The sequence below is a fragment of the Thermobia domestica genome, chromosome 4 (genome assembly GCF_964235325.1).
Source record: "Thermobia domestica chromosome 4, izTheDome1.hap1.1, whole genome shotgun sequence".
NCBI lineage: Eukaryota > Metazoa > Arthropoda > Insecta > Zygentoma > Lepismatidae > Thermobia > Thermobia domestica.
In genome coordinates this window covers 164690210-164701535 of record NC_137457.1, presented here as the reverse complement: position 1 = coordinate 164701535, position 11326 = coordinate 164690210, and the positions used below count along the sequence as shown (strand labels likewise).

The 11326-nt window shown below is 35.5% G+C and overlaps 1 protein-coding gene across 1 annotated transcript; it reads right to left on the bottom strand.

The window, feature by feature from the left end:
• Positions 1 to 5514: 5514 nt before the first annotated feature.
• Positions 5515 to 6183, bottom strand: LOC145682931 (uncharacterized). The gene has a single exon (XM_081754292.1). The coding sequence runs from the start codon at positions 6181 to 6183 to the stop codon at positions 5515 to 5517; it is 669 nt and encodes a 222-aa protein (XP_081610418.1).
• Between the last annotated feature and the right edge of the window lie 5143 nt (positions 6184 to 11326).

Sequence of the window (11326 nt, the reverse complement as noted above, 5' to 3'; positions counted from 1 at the left end):
ACACACGAAAGTATATCTGGTAGTTCCCATATGCCTACGCCGGTAGCTGGAAACAGAAAGAGAGAGAGAGAGAGAGAATCTTATTCCACCTTAACACAGAACGCGGAATTACTCAGAAATTCAATTAAAAAAAGAAAAAAACAAAAGTTGTTAATGAAATTTTCAAAGATTGGTACTACTGCTGCAGCACACACATGCAGTTCTTCCATAATGATTGATTCGTAAGATGATGTATATGGGTTTCTTTATGACAGTGTAATAAAATGCCTTCTAATTGACAACAAAATAAAAAGTTAAATTTCTCTCTCAAATTTTATAAAACCGAAGTCGATGGTCATTATGGGAACACTCTACAATAACAGTATATGCAAACAAATATTAATATACTCCAAGCTTTCCACTGGATGCCAGAAAGCTTCGGATCATATTTCATGTCATATGCATAAGCAGATGTAAATATATCTAAAAATATCGAAAATAATATGACAAATATTATGAACAATTTTATAAGAGAACTAAGCAATGTTTTATAATACAATAAACTGAATTAAATGCAGGATATTTGAAGTTAGCGATAATCTTGCCAGTAGATTCTGAAATACAAGTTTCTTCAACAGATATGGACACTTCACCTTGAAATATACACATTGATTTGATTCTCGCTAGAATCGGAAAAATGTTAAGAACTTTAAACCTTGAATAACGCAACAGAAGTTTGAATCCCATGGTTGTAATATGTCGTTACAAACTCACTCTTTTTATATAAATCAACCAACCTAAAGCCGGATCTTTGATCAAAAAGTATTTTATCCTTTGCGTATATTTCAGGGAGAAAATTTAACGTCAACTTTTTATTAGCAAATGTAGCAACTGATCAAATTGAATAATGCTAAAAATAGCCCACTTCGCTTTCTAGAACTTATGTTTGGTAGAAGTTCATACATCAAATAGGTTTTTTTTTGTTTTTTGTTTTCTTAGGTTTCTGAATACTTCGGAAGATTTTAATAGAATGCTTGTAATTATACATTTATGGTTGCTCTGTTTGATATGAAAAAATATTTATTATGAAGAAAATGGTCTGCAGAGCTCTTTGTAGAATGTCTTATTAGTTGTAGTAGTTGCTTTTACTTTAGCGTCCCATTTAGCAGCGAGGCTATATGAGACATGGACTTACAGCTTAACGTGAGATCCGAACCATAGGCTTCTACTGAGAATTGAGCTCCGTTTTTAGGGAAAAAATCCAACCACAGTCAGTTCTTACCCGTTGGGGTTAGAACACACCCTATTATTATACTGGTATTTTTAAGCAGTGATAATTGGTTACGAATTTCGTGACCTGGAGATCACACTCGTATTCGATCGCACTTACGAATTTCGTGATCACACTCGTATCCCGGCATGACCGAGACAGACCTGGAGACGACGACACGTCGTCATACGCACGATAAATTTGTATGATATTGTTAAATATTAAAGTTAATACATCATTTTTATATCAATAAATAACTTAAATAAAAAAGACAGTAAGAATACTATTAACGTATATCTACATAGTATATAAATGAAAAATGCGTTGTCTATCATAACGAAAAATGGGTGAACCGTTTGAAATGAATTTTATTGACATAGTTAACCTCTAGCTTGGACTAGGTTGTTGAGATCTTGCTCGGGAGAGTACTCCCGGAGGTTGTAACTAAATACACGATTCTGGTTGGTGTTATCCGTATCTCCCTACGTAGCCTATACCTATGTATATAACAGAAATCATATACTTGTTGCAGTCGGTCCCCGTGGTCGTGCGCGCTAGCGTTGTAGGCTGGTAACAAGAATTCCTTTTGACGTGAGTTCAAACCTGGCCGAAGGAAATTTTTCTATTTTTTAAAGTCGTTCATAACACGTTTTTTTCAATAAAATTTGTCGTGTAGAATGTATGGGGTGGGGAACGGGGGTAATTGCTACAAGATTCTAATTAAATGGTCAAAGCAAGGAAGTAATTTAACTGTTTCCAATGAATTTTGAACAGACGTAGTTAACACGTGGACTGACTGGGATAGCTTTTATCATTCGCTGTTTTTCTGGGGGGAGGAAAGGGGCTTAAATACTTCCCAAGTAACATTTTCGTACACTTATTCTTCTCGTGTGGAGAATGAAAATTGTAATTAGTTGGTTGATAATTTTTAAACTGATGTGAACAGTGAAAACGTGCTTTGAAATTCCAGACGAATGCAACTATGTGTCTAATAATTTTTACATATTTCTTTTTAAACCCTGGGTTTACAGTTATACTCAGTCAATAATTTTAAGTTAATTGTTGATTCTATTTCATGAGTTTTAGAATATATTTAACTACTTTGCCAAACTTATATTAGGAAACCATAGGCCCAATTTTTAGATGATAAAAATCTGAAATTTAATTATAAATCACGATGCTTCAGTATATATCCAGTATTGTGATTCTCATTGTGCTTTTTTAATTGCAACGCATCACGGATCACACCAATCACTTTCTCATAATCTTATGAACTCTAAGACTGATGGGTTGGATGGCTAGAAGTTGCTACTGCTATATGCTACACTATATGCTACAGCTACAACTACGTAACAAAAAATAACAAATGTGAAACATGTTCTGAATTATTTTTAGATTTTTTACGCTATTATTAAATATATTAGAATGTTAAAAGAGGATTGTTCATGAAATAGTATATTTGCTCTCGATTTTTAAAACTTTTTCATACGAAAAAAAGTAAAATGTTAAACTTTGCGCTCTTCAAATATGTTGCCCTCTAGGCACGGGCCTAGTTGGACTAATGGGAAATGCAACACTGAAAACTTACGCTTCGGCTCTAATATCGGTTGATTTCGATATTTTTTGTCGCTACGTAACCACACTGGGTGCTAATGGGAGCTTAATTGGACTTGAATTGAAAGTAGAACTGTTTACCTAAGCGACCACGAAACTATGGATTCGATACTAATATTGATCCTTTTCTAGCATTTTTGATATGTATCCCGACAGTACTCTTTTCCAGATTGTAAGAAGTATGGTTAAAATTCCTCTAGACATATCAGAATTATGTCGAAATACACACATACATCCACTTTCATATATATATAAATGCAGAGTGAGCGAGCGAGAAAGGAGCGACTAAAGGCATCACTACTTCCACATTACAAAAGCATATACCAGGTTTTGAATTGAAAATCTATGTAAAGACCCTCTGCTGTGGCATGCTTCATAAGGACAATTCCAGTCTGCTCACGTGACCTTTGGGGTTCGTGAATTTCTTGCGAGCGTTCCGACTTTAGATTCTCTGTTTATACCCTCTTTTTATGCCTCGGATATTTTTTCAAGAATGTCAATGACATGCCGTAATACGAATGTTGAGAAGTAACCTCGATGACAAATAGCTACAAATAAATACACTACATAATTTATTTATTGCGATGATATTATTTTCTTAATTTGAATTTAACATTCACATATATCATAGAATACCAACGTACCGTGAACACCTGTTACATTTTAAACATAATAATCACTATGTTCTGCAATGATTATATGTTATATATATACAACTGATGTATTTTAATGTAATTATTTTATATAATTTTTCATGCATTGCGGAAAATAGAATTTCATAAAAAAACGTTGCCTCAGATGGGAATCGAACCCTCAACCTTACGATTTGAAATCCAACGGCGTACCACTAAGCTAACACAAGCGCTTTTTCGAGAATACTTCTGGCTATATATAGGTGCATTTAAGATAATAATTACCAGGGCCCGGATCTTGTTGACAAGTAAACTTTCTTCTGTTCCGCATAGGAGAAGGCAAGTTCAAGTAAAAACGTTATCCATCAACTCTAGGTTCCAAAAATATAGTCTTTTAGGATCAACTTTTGGTCTCTTTTTGCTGTTTTGAAATTTCAGGTCATTTTTTTTTATTATTTTAAGGTAACTTTTAGGTCACTTATGGTCTTTTTATTCTTTTTTTCTACATAAGGAAATCTTTAAATGAACACGGTTTACGGATGTGGAAAAGACGAAGTTGAATAATCTCTTTTCTTACTTCCTGACTATTGGAATGGAAAAACTGCATTCTTAACAAGCTAATTAAAACTAAACTGTAGCTGGTTAACGAAAGGCGGGGGTTGGTACGTGGCCAAACAGATAGTTTTGGGTTATTGACCACAATGAATGTTATCACGTGAATAACTAAAAATGCATTAGAAAGCTACAAGGGCTTTAAACGTGTTTTATCTATTATTTTCCTGTAGTCTAAACTTGTTAAGTTTTATTGTTTAAGAGTGCTTCCTAGTTTCAACTCGGGAGTGAACTGACGCTTTCAATACTTACAATGCCGTACAATGGACTAATCAATGGACATAAGTGATAAATGGACTGCAACTAACTGAAACAAAACTTTTTGAATATGAGTGAGAAATGTTAATTAAAAATCCAATGGATAATAAAAAATATCAATGTTTAATGAAATAAAAGTTTGAGAAAACGTAAGTTTTAAGGTCAATTTTTTGTGATTTTAGGGTCATTTTACAGGAATTTTAGTGTCATTTTATAGGTCACTTTTTAAAATTTTTTAGGTCAACAAGATCCGGGCCTGATAATTACATTCATATCCACTGCAAACGCTGCTTTTGTTCTACTTTGACTTTTATTTTAGTACTCAGGAGAGAATTATGTTCTATGTCTTAACTTTCAATATTCTTTTACATATAGAAAGATTCGTTTACGTATCTAAATGTTCCATTAAGTATGGAGAGCAAAATGACAAACAAGCATGTGCTGACATTAATACAAAGTTTCGAAATATTGTATCATTAAGAATTTCAATTCATGTTGCTTTTTATATATTATTGGTAACAAGTCTTATTATATTTAAAAGAAGAAAAACACATCTGCAAGATTTTTTCCGATTACAAAGGTTGGCTTCGAGGTTCGAACCTGGTTTACTTTTTTCAGAAGATACCCGAAGTCGGACTTAGAAAATTTTTGCCTCTAAACAGCAATTAAGAATGCGCTCAACCTTTGTGAGACAAGGTGTACATACAAAAGCATTACATATGGTAACTACGTCTTAAAAATTATGTCAATGAGGTGTTCACCATGCTTATTCAAACAGATATTTGCACGTCGCTTCACAGCACTCACAGCTCGTTGAACCATGTCCAGCGGGGTTTGGTGGATTGCATGTTGAATGGATTCACGCAAATCCTGTAATGTGGCAGGTTTTGTTGCATACACTTGTTGCTTCAAGTAACCCCATAGGATGAAGTCACATGTCGATAGGTCGGGCGAGCGTGCAGGCCAAGGAACATTGCCGCGACGAGAAAACCCGTCCTGTAAACATCCTCCTAACAATGTTGATCGATGCAATTGCTGTGTGTGACGTGGCCCCGTCTTGTTGGAACCACATCTGTCTAAGGCGACGCCTTCGTAGTTCTGAGAGTAAAAAGTTTTCGAGCATGTCCACATACCGAGCACACATGACAGTTACAGTGTTACCATTCTCGTCGTTGAAAAGTATGGACCAATAGTCCCATCAAAATAAACACCACACCATACTGTTATTTTAGGGCTACGAAGAGGCACTTCATGCAACATCCTTGGATTTCTGGGTGCCCAGTAACGGAAATTCTGCTTATTTACACACACATGAATGCGAAAAGGACCCTTGTCGGACATGACTAACCTCTGCATAAAGTTTGTGTTCTCATTAATCATTTGCAACAGCGTATTACAGAATTGTACGCAAGCATTAAAATCCTCAGGAAGCAACTTGTAAATCATCTGAATTTTGAATGGGTGGAAGTGTATGACCTGGTGTAATATTCGCCGCACACTCCTATCTGACATGCCAAGTGACACAGCATGCCGACGAGCTAAACGCCTTGGACTTCTAATTAATGCTCCTCGAACCCTCTCTATATTGCCTGGTGTTCTCACTGAACGTCGACGACCTGAGCATTTCTTTGATATTGCAGATGACGAAGCTCGGAACTTTTTCACCCAATTAAGAATAGTTTGTCGTGTCGGTACCTGTCCATTTCTGCCAATGTTAAAATGACGCCGATACTTACGCTGCGTAATTGTTGCAGAGTCTTTGTTCTTGAAGAAACACTCCACTGCGAAAGCGCGATGTTCGTTAGACCAACGCTCCATGGCTACTGACGGAAGGCTTACTTAGTTCTTCCAATACTGCGCATGCGCACGGAACAGTCGAACAAGCCTACATGCATATACAATGCTTTGAATCACTTTACAAAACGAAACAACAATGAGCACGTTATTTATCGGGTTACGTTTTCTATGTTCATTTTACATCGTCTAACTATTTCTGCCGCACCCTTTATTTTAAATATATTTTATTTTATTCTTTTTGCTTAATAAGTATAATTATATTTTTCTTTCTTTTTCTATGGAAATTAACAATTCTCATGTTTTCTTTTTATTATGGGAATAAGGAAAAAATAATCTGAACAATTTTAAAGCACTTAACGGCAAGACGTTGATAAATATGCTAGTCTATTTCGTTATCTGTGTGATATATGGGATATATTTTTCTTTCATATATAGGAGAATTAACGTTTCCCTTTTGTCTCGTAAAGAAATTAGAAAAATGGATATTCATAACAACATCGGTTTCAAACACTTAATGTCAAGGAGCAGATAGACTATTCTATTTTGTTCTCCCCATGAAATAAGCATACCTTTTTTTTTCTTTCTTTCTTTCCTTCTTCATGGTGGCCCTTCAGACACACCTAGACGATAGCCAGTAGTTTGCCTGAAGGCATGACGTCGCGTAGCAAACAACTCGGTTCGACACGTGCCAATATACCTACCTTCTGAATAGAGTTGGAAGTCATTTTTTTCATTTTCATGATTTCATGGAAAGTTATATATATATATATATATATATATATATATATATATATATATATATATATATATATATATATATATCTTTGCTTCTGTACTACTCCACCACTACTACTTATCTCCCCAAAAGAAAGCAAATCGCCTTTTTGAGTACTCTTTTCATCATATTTTATTGAAAAAAACGTGTTATGAACGATTAAAAAAATAGAAGAATTTCCTTCGGCCGGACTTGAACTCACGCCAAAAGCAACTCTTGTTACCAGCCTGCAACGCTAGCGCGCACAACCATAGTTTTATTGTTCATGTGCTTGTCTTTATACAAAAAGTGTACAAGAACCAGACTGACTCCTAGGGTAATACAATACAATATGTCTTACATACAAGAAAAGGAAAATGTAAAGTATAACAATAATCGCGAAAAATAAAAAAAATAAAAATAAAAACGAAAAGATAAACCTACATCATGAGTTGTAGCTTTTTTTAACGAGAAGGAAGGAGAGTACTGCAACACCACTTCTAAAACCTACTAAAATACTGCCTGTCCAACTCGGGGGAAAAGAGCTTTCGGCGAGTGCGTTTTAAAAAATCCAAGTAGGTGCGAGCATCCAGCAAAGGCACATGGCGATGGATATACACAATTGTACACGCCAGTAGAAAAAGCACAGCGTGGTGTTTGGTCTGTGGAAAATAACGAAAATCCGGAAACAAAACATATGATACTGTGAACTGGTGTGGAGGTCGACGACAAATTCGTGCTAAGAAAGACGTGAGACAGTTCCAGATAGCTGGAGCACCCACACACTGATCGTACCGGTGGGATAGTGTATCTTCTTTGGCGCATCGAGAACACAATGGGTCAGGAACACGTTTCAGCTCAAATAAACGAGCGCGCGTAGGCACCAACTGATTCACCACTAGAAACCATTCAACCTGTAGGTATGAAGGTAATACCGGGGCAGAGATATTAGCCCATACTTGTCACCACGTAGTCTGAGGATATCGGTGAGGAATTCGGAGAATAATCTGATCGTTAGGCAACGAGAGAAGGAAGTTCTACAAAGTGCGAGAATTGTATCCTGTAGGGCAGAGAACCACACCACTGTATGTCCAATAACGTATTAGTGAAGTAATGTACGTCGGACAACAATCAGCAAAGTTAATAAACGGGGGGCTCACAGGGAATTCATAACTAGGCCAAAACATCGTATCCATTGCTGTGTGAAGGATTCGTTAATAGCAACTGCAGCATAGAAATCGAGCATAAACAGAGTTTGACATTTCAATCTGAGATGTACTAGACCCAGCCCTCCCTGTGAACGGGGAAGATAGAGTCCTGCACGTGGAATACGAAAATGACCACGGAGACCGATAGCAACAAGTGTACGATTTCTGTTATATACATAGGTATAGGCTACGTAGCAAGATACGGATAACGCCAACCAGAATCGTGTATTTAGTTACTACTTCCGGGAGTACTCTCCCGAGCAAGATCTCAACAACCTAGTCCAAGCTAGAGGTTAACTATGTCAATAAAATTCATTTCAAACGGTTCACCCATTTTTCGTTATGATAGACAACGCATTTTTCATTTATATACTATGTAGATATACGTTAATAGTATTCTTACTGTCTTTTTTATTTAAGTTATTTATTGATATAAAAATGATGTATTAACTTTAATATTTAACAGTATCATACAAATTTATCGTGCGTATGACGCGTGTCGTCGTCTCCAGGTCTGTTCCGGTCATGCCGGGACACGAGTGTAATTGCTTCGAAGTCACGAAATTCGAAACCAATTATCACTGCTTAAAAATACCAGTATAATAATAGGGTGTGTTCTAACCGCAACGGGTAGGAACTGACTGTGGTTAGATTTTTTCCCTAAAAACGGAGCTCGATTCTCAGTAGAAGCCTATGGTTTCGGATCCCACGTTAAGCTGTAAGTCCATGTCTCATATAGCCTTGCTGCTGAATGGGACGCTAAAGTAAAAGCAAACTACTACAACTAATAACAGACATTCCACAAAGAGCTCTGCAGACTATTTTCTTCATAATAAATATTTTCTTCATATCAAAGAGAGCAACCATAAATGTATAATTACAAGCATTCTATTAAAATCTTCCGAAGTATTCAGAAACCTAAGAAAACAAAAAACAAAAAAACTTTGATGTATGAACTTCTACCAAACATAAGTTCTAGCAAGCGAAGTAGGCTATTTTTAGCATTATTCAAATTGATCAGTTGCTACATTTGCTAATAAAAAGTTGACGTTAAATGTTCTCCTTGAAATATATACAAAGGATAAAATACTTTTTGATCAAAGATCCGGCTTTAGGTTGGTTGATTTATATAAAAAGAGTGAGTTTGTAACGACATATTACAACCATGGGATTCAAACTTGTGTTGCGTTATTCAAGGTTTAAAATTCTTAACATATTTCAGATACTATCGAGAATCAAATTCAATGTGTATATTTCAAGGTGAAGTGTCCATATCTGTTTAAGAAACTTGTATTTCAGAATCTACTGGCAAGATTATCGCTAACTTCAAATACCCTGCATTTCATTCAGTTTATGGTATTATAAAACATTGCTTAGTTCCATTATAAAACTGTTCATAATATTTGTCATATTATTTTCGATATTTTCAGGTATATATATATATATAGTTTAATTTCATTATATAATGAAATGTAGTCCCATAGTGACAATTTGAACAATAATCTCTGTTTTGTTAAGGACTAAAAGATGTGAATTTTATATAAAAACGAAAAAGCAAAATTAGTGATATTTAGTTCCAGAAATAGGGATAATGGAAGTCAATGTGCTGATCACACACAAAACAGCTGAAATCCATTTCCTTGACCATATTCAATTTATTTTGAGCTGTAATCTTATTCATAGTTTTTATTAAGAGACAAATCTAGAAGTTTTACCCTTTAAAAATTCTACTTCATTTTTTCGCTTGACAAGAAAATAATAAATAAATACTTGCAGAATACCTGATCAATGATAAAAAAAAAGGAAAATTAGCGACACGAAGATTCGAACACGGGTCGCGAAAATGGGATGTTTGCACGGATACAATGAGCTACGGAACAAGATACACGAAACATCTACGCTATAAATATATGGCAATAATCGTAAGCTTCACGCTGTGAAAGAACTTTTTTTCCTTTTATTAAGTTTTACGATATTTCTCTAGTGTCTTGGGTGAACTGCAAAGAGATAGATAATGCAGTTATCGATTTGGTTAGGGATTCAGCTGTAAAAACTTTTAAAACATTTAATTAAATCGCGATATGGTAGCAAGGAATGTGTAGCGATTTCGTTCTAATAGTAATGGAGAAAAGATAGTATCCCACAGAAAACATGCATTTTCTTATGTGACAGAGAATACATCACTTGGTAGCAGGGGCGTAGCCAGGATTTGATTTCAGGAGGACCGCTAGCTAAATGTTCATTTGGGATGTGTCCGGGGGTTCACCCCGGGAAAGTTTAAATAAAACCTCAATCTTAGGCCTTATATTAACAACTTTTACAAATGTCGGGCGTTCCAAACCTCCTGGCTACGCCACTGCTTGGTAGCATCCATTATTCCTGATCATAATCAGTCTGTTTACTTCCACTTTCAGCCATAATTTTATTCTTCCAAGCCAAGAAAAATGCCTTCGTTCTACGCATTTGGCGCTCTTAAAAGTAAAATTATGGTATAATTAAAGGTGTGATTTTGCCATTTGAATGTAAATTTATGTCCCTTACTGACCAAAACAAATCTTATGGGCGCAATCTGCTTCCTAAGCCCCGCGTGTGTGCTTCTCAATGTTTCCAATACAAAAATTAGTTTAGGTATTTTCTGCAAAACTATTCGCGAGATATAGAATTTCATACTCAGTACTTCTGTTTACTTGGTCCGGGAATTCATAGAATTGGAAATAATTCCTTTGTATGAGTATACTTATGCAGAACATCGATGAATAAATGTTTTGTGTTGCTAAAAGTGTATGCAAATTTTTAGGAAATTTTCTAGAGAGGTGGAAAATATTCTTCTCAGGCTGGGACAACAGTAATTAAGTTAGTGCCAAGGAAAGAAAAACTAGAGACGGAGAATTTCTTTAGTTTCCCCTTATAAATAAATCACTGGTTGTAACGTACGTTTTTTCCTGACGTATGACTGTTTGTCATCCTGTGTGTCTCCGTGGATGAGTGAACTAAGGCATGGGTTGATAATCAAGGGGTTGAGGGTTCGAGTTCGCTCGGGGAAAGTTGGTATTTTTTTTCATTGTTCGTTCTCCACTCGAATTCAACAATTGGTAATGGGATGCTCTCAGGTTCGGGTGAGCTTTAACATGTCTACTTACAAAATCAAAATTTTCGACAAAATATGGATGCTATCCGATCATTTTGTCTCCAATTCTGAATT

What these genes read in the sequence shown, in the direction of transcription:
- LOC145682931 (XM_081754292.1), bottom strand. Translation starts at nt 6,183, where the DNA reads ATGGAGCGTTGGTCTAACGAACATCGCGCTTTCGCAGTGGAGTGTTTC.